Source organism: Pseudoliparis swirei, chromosome 11 (genome assembly GCF_029220125.1).
Source record: "Pseudoliparis swirei isolate HS2019 ecotype Mariana Trench chromosome 11, NWPU_hadal_v1, whole genome shotgun sequence".
Taxonomy (NCBI): domain Eukaryota; kingdom Metazoa; phylum Chordata; class Actinopteri; order Perciformes; family Liparidae; genus Pseudoliparis; species Pseudoliparis swirei.
Genome location: NC_079398.1, coordinates 10,767,065 through 10,781,944, shown reverse-complemented (window position 1 = coordinate 10,781,944; position 14,880 = coordinate 10,767,065). Strand labels below are relative to the sequence as shown.

Genomic DNA, 14,880 nt, shown 5'->3' with positions numbered 1-14,880 from the left:
TACGGTTTCTATACAGTCCGTGAGTTCTATACAATCTGACTTTATTTGTTCAACCAGAGGAGTCACACCTGGTTAGCGGTTGGAAAGCAATGCATGCTCATGGATCTTCCACATTCGCTTCACTTTCACGTGAACTTTTTTAATCATGTGGGTGCCAAAGCACCCTCGATCATCGCCTACATGGTGCAATGCAGCTGGAAAATGCTTCATGCTCTAAATATGATTCAGAACCAATATGGTATTAACTACATTACATTATATTTGAAAGGTTATGCATTTTAATGCCTCCAACAATCCTTGATCCCTCGTGGAACAAGGAGCTGATAAACCGTTTTCCATCATCACAGATGTGTGCACTTGTATGCACTTTGAGGGATTGGGATATTAATGTTATGTCATCGAGACTGTCTTGTGGAGGACAATATCATCTGTTAGCCAGTGATGGATGAACAGCAAAGCGTAAAAAAGAAGAAGAAAAAAACCCGTATTGTGATGTAATGGTGCGGATATAGCATTGTAGACCAGATATTACACCGCCCAGCCATGAATCAGGCACTTAGAGCACCGCTGTTAGGCTCTCAATGCCAAGATCTCCTATTACACACCTCCTTCTCCTTTTTTTTATTTCACCGCTTCTCTGTTTCTCCCAGTGAATTTCATAATGCGTATGAGTGTGTTTATAACTGGATCCAAAATCAATAGTCGAGTGGTATTGGCTTGCGTCCGGTGTATACTTCCATGTGTGTGTGCATCAGACATGCATTTGTATGTGTGTGTATGGTTGTTATGTGCGTGCGTGGGTCCATCTGTGTGTTCTCTCATTCCACTGCTATCGGACTGACCTTGGCGGTGACCGTCTCCTATTTCTGGCAGCTCATCTCCTCTTCCAGCTGGCTGTTTCTGCCTCTGATTGGTTTGATTTGATCCATTAAGTCCAATTCAGTGGCAAAGAGGAGATTGCGATGGGGGCTAGGAGGCAGGTTCGAGAAGGATTTCTTAGCCTCGATGCAGTGAAACACATGCGTGTGCAAAATAACTCGCAGGTCAATAAGAGCAAAGTGGATTGATTGGAATTGACACTAAACTCCTCCCCTGGACGGCAATTTAAAAAAAAATCTCTAATATGGATGGAGCTGTGCTAGATTTATTCTGAGGGAGGTGTTTACAGTGGGGCCGACTTCCAGTTGTGCTGGCTCTGGTCGGGGCTTGAACCTGTTTTGATTTCCTTCTTTAAAAACACGTTGAACTCTCGTTTTGCCATTCTGGCAGCTAAAAGAAAAAAAAGCCTACATCAGCAACCTCTGCTGGAGACGTCACGTCGCTACATCCAACTTTGAATGCGTTAGTAATCAGGAAGCAGCTCTTAATTGGTTTGCCGAAATGCTTTTTTTTTCAAGAAATAGTGAGCATCCGAGCCTTAAAACTTTATCATCTCTCCTTTCACTCACCCCCACTCTTCCTTTCTTTAGCTCGCTGCCACTCCCCTTTTTTTCTTCGGGAACCCCGAGGGCCACAGTCAACAAGTCTGAAGATAAGCAGCGATAAGCAATATGACCGCGTGACTAACATATCATGAGGATTGCTCATGAGCAGAGACGCTAGTGTCAGAAAGACGGAAGCCGGCAACGTGGAGATCAAACTTCAGTCGAGGTGGAAGGTGGGAAGATACGCACAACGGCCGTTGTGTTTGTTTGTAAGAAAAGACGCGTGTCTTTTTGGAGCGACTATATAAGACATGGCAGAGTTCGTCTAAACTAAAAGGTAACAGCAAAAATAGCAACATTTTGGATTTGAAGCCGATTAAATGACGCCAGTGGGAAAACCGACGAGGCAACGTTCCGACATTGCACGAGTAGTGTTGGGTACCGAAAACCCAACCCTACTAAAAAGTAGGCCAAAAAATAATAAATTAGTCATTATAACCATGTTTAACCCTTGTGTTGCCTTCGGGTCAATTTGACCCGATTCAATGTTTCACCCTCCTGTTACCTTTATATTTACTAACATATTTTACCCTTGAGGTCAATATGACCCCAGCTATTAAAATCTCCAGAAAATTATTAGAATTAATATTGTTTTCCAAGTTTAAGTGTGAGGTACTTTATGTTTGTTTGTTGACTCCCGAAAGAACACCGACATTAAACATTGAATCGGGTCAAATTGACCCGAAGGCGACAGGAGGGTTAAATATCGAATCGGGTCAAAATGACCCGAAGGCAACACAAGGGTTAAGCTAACTACGAACTACAAGCTACGAGCTACGAGTGCGACAGTATGATATCCGTTTGTTTTCAGTTCTCCATGAGAACGGCTTTTACAGGGAATATGGCTGGAAAGGTTTTTAATGTTGTCATTGTCAATTGTCGTTTTGTGCTTCTTTTTTTTTAAAGTCTTGGTTCAGGCACCGGTATCGTTTTGAAAGTACCGGTTCAGTACCGGTTTTGCACCGATATCGAAAAGAAAAAAACAACGATACCCATCCCTATGCACGAGTTGCAACAATCTCATCGAAAGGCTCTCTAAGTCTCGTTGGGGGATCCACTTTCTTAGTTGTAGGATTACAAATAGACAAAAATGGCGATGGTATAAGAAAAAATGATGAAGAATGGTATCAGCAGCATTGTGATTGGTATTTGGAGCATTGACCAATCACATCTGAGCAGCCCTCGGTTGAAAACAGGTAAACAGTCCGCGTGGAGAGCAAGAGAGGCAGAACATGAAGGCCGAAACGCAATCTCGCTAGAGCTATCGTCAGATGGCAATTTAGCTCCTTATTAGCTCTTGTATTCATTGATCCGCATCCATTTGAGGACATCTGTTTATAGAACTTAGACGTCGTTTAGACGTCATCAATACAACCCGGTTCTCTTGTCTCAGGTTTCGAGCTCACAGAAGAAGACGCCTTGGCCCGGATATCAGTCACCAGTAATCTGGGTATCCGCCGGTGACACCAGAACCCACAAAATATCGCTGCTTCCCCCAGAGGCTAAAACATCGGCAATGAAACGAGTTAAGCAAAAATAACGTGGCTGAGCTTCAGCCTCACTCTTTGAGCATTATAATATAAGTAGTCATTATATATGGACTACTTATCTTACAAGATGCTTATTTAAAAACAAGCTGGCAAGCTGTAGGAATCTTTGAAATACAATATTTTTCCGAGGCTTCCTGCTCGTGTGGACGTACGTCCGTGGACACAAAGAAAGTATTTGTCATCTGTTTGGAATGCAACACACACCATGCAGATGAGAGTGAAGTCTGTGTGTGGTGGGGATCACTTCTGCTTGTTTAACTCTGTGTGCTTATGTATCTACGTTGGTTGGTAGCTCATATGCTCATATAGGCATTTTCAGTTTGTAGACCACGGCTGTGTGTGGTTGTGTGTGTGTGTTTGAACTTACTCGATGCATCATTCTCAATGCACAGTAATTGAATGAAGAGTAATTGTGATGTATTTAAGCAATCGCTGACCCCTCTTGCTCATGTGGGTGAAGCCATTAGACGACGCATAAGGTCTCATCCAGTGGACTTAACCCCCAAAAAAAGAAAGCAAACGTGTTGAAGCGAAAGAAAAGGATTCAATTAAATTCAGATTATTTTGTATAGCCCAATATCACAAATTACAAATTTGCCTCAGAGTGCTTTACAATCCGTACACATTCGACATCCCTGACCTTTGACCTCACATCGGATCAGGAAAAACTCCCAAAGAATAGAAAAAAAACCTTTCACAGGGAAAAAAGGGAAGAAACCTTCAGGAGAGCAACAGAGGAGGATCCCTCTCCAGGATGGACAGAAGAATAGACGTCATGTGACCAGAAAGAATCATTACAGAGTTCCATAAACATATTAAATGAATATGACGGAGTGTATGAATAGATGGCAGCGGGTTGGTTGAGTGGCGAGGCATGTGTGCTTCTTTTTGTTTTGCATTACATGCTGGAACACACAACCAAAGGAGCAAGCTGGAAGGCACCGGAGAGGATGTAAACTAATTATTAACTGGGAAAGTTTTAACACAGCAGATAAAATGTTTCCCAGTAGCAACAACAATGTACTTGCTTTGAATTAAAGTCCCCGTGGACCGTGTGCAAATCATCAGGAAAGCAATATAATCCCATGGTGCACACGCTTTGGCTATACATGACTGATTAGTCATGTTTTGCCTGTCATTGGATCAGGCTCTTGTTACTTGTTTGTTTATTGATCGCCCTGTTTGAGCTTTATATGTAAAAATAGTAATAGGTACAAAATTATTGGCCTAGATACCTGGGACTATTGCTTAGCTGTTATTGAATGGACAGCGCTGTGTTTGTGTGTGTGTGTATTTAGCACTCACTCTGGGAGTGCTACATTCGAACAGTAGAACCTTTGATTTTGAATTAGTTGACAAATGATGTGTTATTTAGCCTTTCTGTGGCTATCGCCAAGTCAGGCATGGCAGGGGATTTATTCCTGCACACTATTTTTTAATTGTTTCTAAGTGTATATCATGAGAAACCAAGCATACATTTAACATCAGATGTCCATCACCCCCCGTTTTAGCCTGGAATGATCCATCAACTTACGATCACATTCTTCCCCCACTGCGCCCGCTCGACTGTGAGAGGATGGCAGGCAAATCACGCGGAAATCGAGCAGTAGGCTTGTTCGGGATGACATTTATCGTGCCGTGTGAGTTGTATAAGCAACCTTTCCATCAGCGGTTCAAAGTGAAGTCTTTTGATGGTGGAGACAGCAGTTGAGAAAACAGTCAAACAACAGAATATGAACACGATAGAATATAAACACGATAGAATATAAACACAAACACGTTTCTTCCCCGCCAGTCAGACTGATGGCAAAACAGAACTATTTAAAAATGTGTACTGTCTGAGAAAATGTGCAATATTCCAATCTGTGCAATATCCCCACATAACCTTCCCCCACTTCTCAAAATGTGCAATATCCCCATATAACTGTCCCCTTTCCCCTCCTTCTTTCCACAAGCCAGCAACAGCACTCAGCACTAGCCTATTCATCTATTAACCCCTGCCCTCTCCTTTTTTATGTTGATAACCAGTTTTAATTTTTAACTGTACCGAATACTGTATATCCTACAACCTTATGTACAATGTGTTTTTATATGTTTTCTTATTATTATTATAGTGTCTTTGTACCTCTGTTTACTTGGAGAGCCCTGCAAAAATAATTCCAGTGTGTCTGGACTGTTGGTCGAGGCACAAATGGCAAACAAAAAACCTTGAAAATGTAACCTTGAACAATAGAAAGTGTTTCCAACTTAAACCAGAATGGTGAAGTTTAAAGATTTTCGTTTATTTCTGTCAACTGTCTCGCAATGTGTAGATGTGTATGTTAAATACAATGACAGACAATTTCCTCTGTCACTTCAATCTTTTGAGGTCTGTGTGGATGGCGGAGCTGAACTGTGTGTTTGAGGAAACAGTGTGTTTTAGTAAACAGTATGTTTCAGTAAACAGTGTGTTTTAGTAAACAGTGTGTTTCAGTAAACAGTGTGTTTCAGTTAAAGGACCCATCGTATGCCCATTTTTCCACAAGTTGATATGGTTCCTTGGGGTCTGGGGTCTTAATGAAATGTTTGTAACATATTTTGGTCAAAATACCACAAGAATCATTTCAAACAGCACCCTTTTTACCCTGTCAAAAAAGTGGAATTTTCATAATATGTCCCCTTTAACAGTGTGTTTCAGTTAACAGTGTGTTTCAGTAATAAGCGCTGCTCTTCTCAACGTGGGCGCTCTGAGACTGTTGGAGAACCCTTCAACGTATGAAGTGTTTTCTTAACTCCGATGTGACTGATCTCTTTAACAACACGAGTGCCGTAGTCAAACTTTGTGACGCTCCTCCACAGAGAGCCCTGAAACCCTTTCGGAGGACAGAGTGGTCTCCTCGTCCACGCCATGCGTTGAAAGACGGTGGCCACGAGTTCTTTGCTCGCTACGTCACAAAAGGTGACGTTCGGCTCTTGTGAATATTATCAAGAAATACCGGAGGGCTGATGCCTGTTTGGAGATTCATAAAACTTTCTTGGCAGTATAAATGTTCCCCCTCTGACCTCAGATACAATGACCTCTAGTGGCATTAGGTTCTACTGGACACCGTAGACCCCCTAGGGGGTCTGGGGTTTGTATTGCTATAAGCAACAAGCAAATATATTAATGTTGCACATCAAATTAAACAACAGAGCCTGGGCTACAAGAATCAGTCAGCCATTTAGAAAGAACTACAACAGAAAACTCAAATAATCATAAATATATGATTATCATAGTTCGGCCCACTCAACATGTTTCCGGACCCTTAGCTGGGTGCTATCAGACAAAGCCTGATAGTAAAAAGCACGGCCATTCCACACTGATTCCACACATTTCTTCCAAATCCCTCTATACCAAAGCATCAGTGAGATTTGAGCCAAAGAACACAGCAACATAAATCGCTGAACAAAATGTTTAAAAAGGTAAACATGTAAAACATTATTAAAGTAGCCCTAGTGGTTGCAGAGATACAGCCTTTTTAGTTTGCGTATGCAATTTTTGGAGCAGAGGTCCCAAAAAATCGTGGTACTTACAAAATTAAAAAGATTATGTAATTTTGTTCAAGACATCGCACATTTAAGTCCGTCTTAAACTTTAAAACTAAGCTACAATTAGACTTAGAGAGAAAGACACTGAGGGACTCTACAGATGGAAATAATACATGGGAAATTAACTTATTTTACAGGATAGCGTATTTGTAATGTACGGCAAATGTGACGGGGGCTACTTGGATATATATTGTGGAACACGTAAAAGATGAAACGAGTCTGAAGAATCTTCAATCATCGCAGCTCGGCTGCTTCACAAAACTTTGAATGTGTGGACGTTGCTTTTAATCGCCAGACCGTTGCACTGTTTATCCCCAAGAGCCGCTTCGGTACGTGCGACGTGTAGCAAATCCGTTTGTGCTGTTCGGGAAGCCAATTGTCCGTCAGTGAGATGAAACTGGCTTTATGTAAAACCCTTTCGGGACCCGGGAAGACTTTCAAAGAAGTGGATGAAGCCGGCTGCCCATGTGTGTGTGTGTGTGTGCGTTGAAACAGAATCGTATTTTACACAGTCACTTCAAACAGAGCTTAAAAATCAGGCACATCTTGTCTCAAAAAGATGCAGAAAAATTGGTTCACGCGTTCGTTACTTCGAGACTGGATTACTGCAACTCCTTATTAGCAGGCTGCTCTAATAAATCTCTTAGGTCCCTCCAGTTGATCCAGAATGCTGCAGCTCGTGTTCTCACTAAAACTAAGAAAAGAGATCACATCACTCCTGCACTAGCTGCTCTGCACTGGCTCCCAGTAAAATCAAGAATCACTTTTAAAATTCTTCTCTTAACCTACAAAGCCTTGATTGGTGATGCTCCATCATATCTTAAGGAGCTTGTCGTACCATATTGCCCCACTAGAGAGCTACGCTCACTAAATGCGGGACTACTTGTAGTTCCTAGAGTCTTAAAAAGTAGAATGGGAGCCAGAGCCTTTAGTTATCAAGCTCCTCTTTTATGGAACCAGCTTCCAATTTCAGTCCGGGAGGCAGCCACAGTCACCTCGTTTAAGAGTAGACTTAAGACCTTCCTCTTTGACAGAGCTTATAGTTAGGGCTGAATCAGGTTTGCCCTGGTCCAGCCCTTGATATGCTGCTATAGGCTTATAGCTGCGGGGACGTTTAGGATGCACTGAGTACCTATCTCCTTTTTTCTCCTTAAGGATGAATTTTCATCTCTCAATCACACGTTACTAACTCTGCTTTCTCCCGGAAGTCCTTTTGACTTTACGTCTCATGGGGTCATCGGACCCTATGAGACGGCATATCCTATCTGCCTGATGGATCGTCTGGGTCGTGGAATTCCTGCTCATGACTACGCCACTGTCCTGTTGAGACCGCCCACTCCTCCTCCCACCGCCATCTGCCTGATGGATCGTGGAGGTCTCCATCGTGGAATATGCCTACTATGAACTATTCATACACTCTGTCATATTCATTGAATGTATTTTAACTCTAAATCTGTCCTTCTGTACACATTACATCTATTGCATCTGTCCATCCTAGGAGAGGGATCCTCCTCTGTTGCTCTCCTCCAGGTTTCTTCCTTTTCCCCTGAAGGGTTATTTGGGAGTTTTCCTGGTCCGATGTGAGGTTTTGGGGCAGGGATGTCTATGTGTACAGATTGTAAAGCACTCCGAGACAAATTTGTAATTTGTGAAATTGGGCTATACAAATAAACTGAATTGAATTGAATTAAAGGGTACCTGTAGTGAAAGCGAATATGTAGCCAGATCAAAAGATTATGTGTTTCTAAAGGTTATTCATGCACTGACGGTCCAGTATTCAATAACAATACGTAGTTTAGGCTGTTCAAAGTCCTCAACTCCGACATGCGACATTGCACTGGAGCTTGAATATGTCGCGGGTGGTGTGACGTCAAATCGTTGAGAGATCGACAGCTAGCCACAGCGGATGTGTTCAGATACCAATATAAACAACGTCGAGCGCTCGCAAACAAATGCTGAGAGATTGATAATATGGACGATGAAAGATTGTCTGATTCAGCAACTGGATACTTGTTTGAACCTTTAAAAGCAGACTATCCCATTTAGTGAATTGTGACAGCGATGATAGCGATGATTCTGATGAAGTTGATGCCGAAGGACCGCCGGTCAGATGCTTCACCGTGCGGACCGTGCACGCAAGTCGGCGGACGTTTGGTGCAGTTGTGGAAATGTGCCACAAAAACAGACAGAGTGCATTTGTTGTAAAAAGCACGAACTTATGTCCGATGATATAGTGTCATTAGACCTCATCTGCTTCACACAAAAGAGTGAGCTTGATAGCTACATCGCCGCATAAGCCAGCGCTGGAGATGTCTTTCATTGATGCAATGATCGGCCGACATGTTCGGGGCCTGCACCGAGGAGAACTGTCAAATCGGTAAGTTTGCCAGTTGTTTCATGTAGGCTAATTTGCACCACCAGAGTTGGTGTGATTATTACTAATATTCTGAATATATTCACCTTTATTCTCCCATAAGCGAGAGGCCTAACATTTGCCTGCATACTCCGGATTGGCTGAATTCCTTTCAACGACTCAACGTCATAGTTAGCTTTGACATGAGTAAATAACTAGCAAAATGGCTGCGCCCTGAAGCGTTCACGGACTCGGAATGTTGACAAAGAAATGTAAATCCTCGGGCTATGCGTGACTTGTTGACAATAGCGGCGGGGTAAATATGATTTATTTGATGCGCCGAATGGATGTAGCACGTTGTTGTTTTGCACTACAGGTACCCTTTAATCTGTCCTCCTCGCCCATATTCTCTTTGGTTAATTCATCGTTCCCTTTGATCCCAGTGGTCCTGGGTGTCAGCGCCCACTCCAGCCCAGACTGTCTGAGGAGTTTGCGTGAAATGGAGCTCAATTCTAGTGTAACCGTTTCTTTCTTAAAATGAAAATTGATAGTCGGCAATGCGCCCCCTCTCCCGCGCTATACGTGTGATTTGCGTGACACGTATAAGCGCCGCCGCCGCTACCGCCTTCTACCCTGCCGCGCCTCCTCTCGCTAAATGAAATCACCGCTCCCCGTCTTCCTTTCGCAGCTTAGCCTTATTTTAATTAGCTCGCTGTCTGATCTCTTCTTTTTTTTTTCCTCTGATATTTCTCCCTCGTTTCCTTTGCTTTTCTCACTCATTCGCTCTAATTACAGTACAGTCATTTCTCAGAGTAATTAATGAGCTGATATCTGCCTTTGTGTCACACGGGTCACGAGCTCTCTCTCTCTCTCTCTCTCTTTTCCTTCTCTCTCTCTAACATATGAGTCACACGGCGCTCTATTTAGCTGCCGCTCCTCTCTTTCTGCTCCTCTTTCTCTGCACACGAATAGAGAGAGAGAAAGGGAAAACAGGGTTTCAATGACCTCCGACGTCGCCGCATTTTTCTCCTCAGTAATAAAAAAAAGAGAGAACCGCACTTGTCAAGAGAAAGGCGATTGGCTTCCTCGTCAGACCCGTGTCGGGATTTGATGTTTTATGAATATGCAGCAGTAATATCGACCTGCAGCAGGGTTTCATCTCACTGACTCCATGATGTCAATTACTGAAACGTATAGTGTTCTCACAACACTGTCCTTCTGTCAACAACTCTAAAGCACCAAGTTGTTGTGGTGTGGGGCCGGCATTAAAATATGGAGGGTCATTCTCTATTGCAAATAAGTCCTGTGAGAAAAGCGACATCAACACAACGGACTTCACTAACAAATACCACGCCAATAGTGATATGAGTTCACAGTTGGTTTATTGTGAATAAATGAATGAAGGGATGATTATTGTCCGTAACGAGAAGGGTAGAAGGGTCGTGAAGAGCGGGTTGAAGGGGTGCGATGAGAGACTGCTGGCGTCTGGTGGTTAGAGGGAACGGCGGGAGGTGGAGACTCGTAGGTGGAGGTGGAGACTCGTGGGTGGAGGTGGAGACTCGTGGGTGGGGGTGGAGACTCGTGGGTGGAGGTGGAGACTCGTGGGTGGAGGTGGAGACTCGTGGGCGGCGGTCTCTTCTGAATCTCTGGCGGTGCAGAGTCCCCCATTGTTCCTCCTGTAGGAGAGAAACGGGAAGACAAGAACGGGGTCGAGAGGGAGGGATGTCGGCGCTGAGACGAAGAGGGAGTGAACGGGTTCGACGTGTTTAACCCTCCTGTTACCTTAAAATTTACTAACATATTTTACCATCGAGGTAAATTTGACCCGAGCAATTAAAACCTCCAGAAAATTATTAGAATTAATATTGTTTCCCAAGTTTAAGTGTGTGGTACTTCATGTTTGTTTGTTGACTACCTAAATAGCCCTTTAAATATATAAAAAAGTTGATATTTCCTATATGTTTGACACAGTGAAAAACAGCCTGGGGTCAAATTGACCCCAAAGAACACCGACGTTAAACATTGAATGGGGTCAAATTGACCCTAAAGGTTACAGGAGGGTTAAGTACCGAGGGCTCGGATGATTGGCTGAGTAAGGGGCGTGGCCTTCGTTACCGAACTATGTTTAGAAAACATCATTTGCCATCAAATATACTCTTTACTGCAATAATAACTTTTCACGCTAAATCTCCCAAATATATAAATGCGTTCTTCTCTCGCCATATTAGAGTGTGAGAAGGGTTTACCGAGGGCCAACCTGGACCGCCCTCGCCCTCCCCCGGCCTGTTAATGTATTAATGTGAATACGTCTGCGTGTGTGTGTGCATGATCCTTTTAATCCTGACTCGCCCCGTGTCCTTCAAACCCCGATCAAGGTCGTCATTAATGAGCGTTTTCTCTCCCTGCCTCTCGCTCTAAACCTTTCATAATTAACTACGAGCACTGCTGCTTACGAATGTTGACTGAGTGTGTGTGTGTGTGTGTGTGTGTGTATGAGCAATACACGGCTCTAATAAACATCTCCTTTTGTTCGATTGGTGACGGCTAAAAGTTGCTGGCGATTCAACTCTTCGGGGCCTCTGGGTTCATCTCGTCACGCCTGATTATGCGGATTTCTTATCATCAGGATGTAAGTCCAGTTGCCAAGTGCAATACGTGTCCTGGAGTTACTCGCTGACGTGCAAGTCCACCTACCTTCAAATGTTTACGCTCAACTTCTAATACCGCTCTCTGTATTCACAGCGGCGTCGGGTTTTGTTGATATGGAAGGAAGTGCAGTGGGTGATAAGTGAGGAAGCTATGCCCAATAGAGATAATACAGTGTGCGCAGTGTGCGGCACACGGGCTTTGAAGAAACACGGTGAATATATTAACAAACCATGTCGAGAAGTGGGCCATGATTGCTTATCATTTCATTGAGTGAGGTAATGCCACCGGATGTTTTGCTTTGTGGCCGCTAAGTTCCTCCTGAAAGAAAACAAAAGTCCGATGTCATTCACGTCTCTGTTTTTTCCCCTCCCGGCTTTTGTTTGCCGTCTGACTTCAGGTGTCGTGTCCAGGTGGGGTGGTAACCATGGAGAGGCTGTTGCTGTGTGTGATGGTGGGAGTTGCCATGGCAGTGCGGGCGCAGATCTGCCCGAAGCGCTGCGTCTGTCAGATCCTGTCGCCCAACCTGGCAACCCTCTGCGCCAAGAAAGGTCTGCTGTTCGTACCACCGAACATCGACAAGCACACCGTGGAGCTGCGGCTGGCTGACAACTTTGTCACAAGGTAAGCGTCACGTAAAGATGTCTTTGCTATTAAAGGGACACCTCACCCACAGTTTCTCCACCGTGAACAAATAATCCAAAAAAAATTCCACGTTTAATGTTTAAATATTCTCTACTTCTAAATAGTTTCATTTAACCAGTTGTGCTTATGCTAAAACTTTATTATTTAAAAGACTTCGGATTCATCCAGGATCACAGGCACGTCTGCCTGATGAAATTATTTGGACTGGTTTCTTTGTCTTTGCATTAACTTTAACCTTATTAACATTAACGTGTCAAACTCATCTTCCCACTGGGCCACATTAGCATTATGGTTGCCTTTAACGGTTGTGACTGTAACACTGTATACACTTAGGGTTGGGTACCGAAAACCGGTGCCAATATGGATTAGTACCTTGACGTTGATTGCAAGTCTAGCATTCATAAAAGTAGGCCAAAAAATTATAAATTAGCCATTATACCCATGTTTAAGCTAGCTGGCACTAGCTACGAGCTACGAGCGCGACAGTCTGATATCCGTTTGTTGTCCGCGCTCCATGTGAACGGCTTTTACAGGGAATATGGCCGAGGAGATTTTTAATGTCGTCATTGTCAAACGTCGTTTGTGCTTTTTTTTAAAGTATCGGTTGAGGCACCGTTTGGACACCGGTATCATTCTAAAAGTACCGGTTTACTACCGGTATCGAAAGAAGAAAAAAACGAAACCCATCCCTATATATACTCCTCGCTAAAATATTGTTAAATAACTGTCTTGTTACCAACAAGCTAATCACTAAATTGGCTTGTGAATTGTTATCAAAAAGAGAAAAAAAGATGATACATGCGTCATAATGAAACAACCAATTGCTCATACGACCCTGAGAAGCATGTGCATTTCTGTCTGTGGGGTGAAGCAGTGGAATCATTTAACTGATGACACCAAAGGAAGTAAAAATCTGGTGCAATTTAAAAAACAGATTCAAAACATGATAAAAGTATAGACTTGGCATTATTGATAAAGCGTAGAAGTAACGGATTATGAGGACAAATGCTTGAATTTCTGGTTTGTTTGTTTGTTTTTGTTTTATATGCATAAGGTTCTTCGGAACAAGTTTTTAAGCAATTATAGGTTAGGGCACTTATAAGCTAGATAGCTTTAGCCTTAACCCTTTCGGTCAGCCACATGTATCTTTCTTCTTTTTTTTATTCCTGGTGGTTGTATATTTTTCTGATCGAAATAAATAAATTCATTAATTCATTCATGTTTTAGAGTTGTCGTCCACTAAGACAAAAGACCCTAACCTCAACTGGAAGATTAATCATCTCACCATGGTGTACAATGTTTCCTACGTATGATATTACCACTTCACTAGCATTTAATTATAAACAACCAAATGTATAATCCTTGAAGAACTTCACTAGTACCTAGAAAGTCTTAGAAGAATAAACAAAGTCCCCTCAAAGCTGGAAGCAGAGACACTGATCGATGAAGCGAGAGTGCCTGCAGCCTCTCCGGCGTCGATGAATAAGTCGTAGAGTGTCTGGACGGAGCGTCATCGCCCCGGGTGCTTTTTATGACATTACTTGCATATTATCTGCCGGCACGAGAATGAAATAAAACTCATTAGGTGTGAACAGAAAAGAATACACATTCTTTGAGGCCACAGAGGAAGTCATAGTCGGTTCATAGTCAATGGAGCAGTCAAGGCTGGCTCCTGATTGCATTTCAGTTTAGTGCCTCTCTTCTCGAGGTGGTGGCCATTTCAGAGAGTTTCTTGTATTCACAAACATTAAATTAGCTGCACAGGTTAAAAAGAAAAAAGTACAGCGTGGGTAAATTCTGCTTTTGTATTATTATTTTGCTCGTGAAAAGATCTCTCTAAATGTTGCTATTCAACATCGCTTTTCAAAGGAAATTCTTTTTTTCCCGTAATTGGACTGGAGGTCAACGGCTATTCAACTGTTGCTTCGCTCCAATAAGCAGAAGTGCTCCTCGAGGAAGTCTCTGGATACGCAGCATGGCCCTTGTCTTATCTGAATGCTGCTTATCTTTGTCAACAGTGTGAAGAGGAAAGATTTTGCTAACATGACACGGCTGGTGGACCTAACGTTATCCAGAAACACCATCTCCTTCATCACGCCTCAAGCCTTTACCGATTTAGAAAACCTCAGAGCGCTACACCTCAACAGGTACGGATGCTGTGTTTCTGATACGATGTTCCCTTGGTAAATGTGAGGCACCAGGTTATTTGTTTTTCCCTTCGTTTCATCATCCTCTCCCTCGCTCTTCCAGCAACCGGCTGACGCGGATCGACAATGATACATTCAGCGGGATGACGAAGCTACACCACCTGATTCTGAACAACAACCAGCTGGTGCTGATCCACCAGGGAGCATTCAATGACCTGCTGGCACTGGAAGAATTGGACCTCAGTTACAACAACCTGGAGACTATTCCTTGGGAGACCATCCAGGTCAGGATCTGGTTAAACTGCTGCAGCCGATCCAACCAGAACCGGCTAGAGGCCCTTCAAAAAATAAACCTACTCCCAAGCACAATAAAATGGCCATAAAAACCTCTTTTGGACATTTGTTTTGAATTGAAATTAAGAATCTTGGTTAAAGGCTTTCGAATTAACCAGGGTCCAATCTGGGGACTTTTCATTAAGCCTCGCTGA

At 43.1% G+C, this 14,880-nt stretch overlaps 1 protein-coding gene across 1 annotated transcript in view; it reads left to right on the top strand.

Moving 5' to 3' along the window:
• The window catches only part of lrfn5a (leucine rich repeat and fibronectin type III domain containing 5a), a 60,805-nt gene that overhangs the window by 28,093 nt on the left and 17,832 nt on the right, over nt 1–14,880 (top strand). Inside the window, exons 2-4 of the mRNA XM_056427301.1 lie at nt 12,001–12,224; nt 14,264–14,392; nt 14,496–14,676. Of these exons, the coding sequence (XP_056283276.1) occupies nt 12,028–12,224; nt 14,264–14,392; nt 14,496–14,676 (507 nt within the window). The 5' untranslated portion in view covers nt 12,001–12,027. The remainder of the gene's footprint in view (nt 1–12,000; nt 12,225–14,263; nt 14,393–14,495; nt 14,677–14,880) is intronic.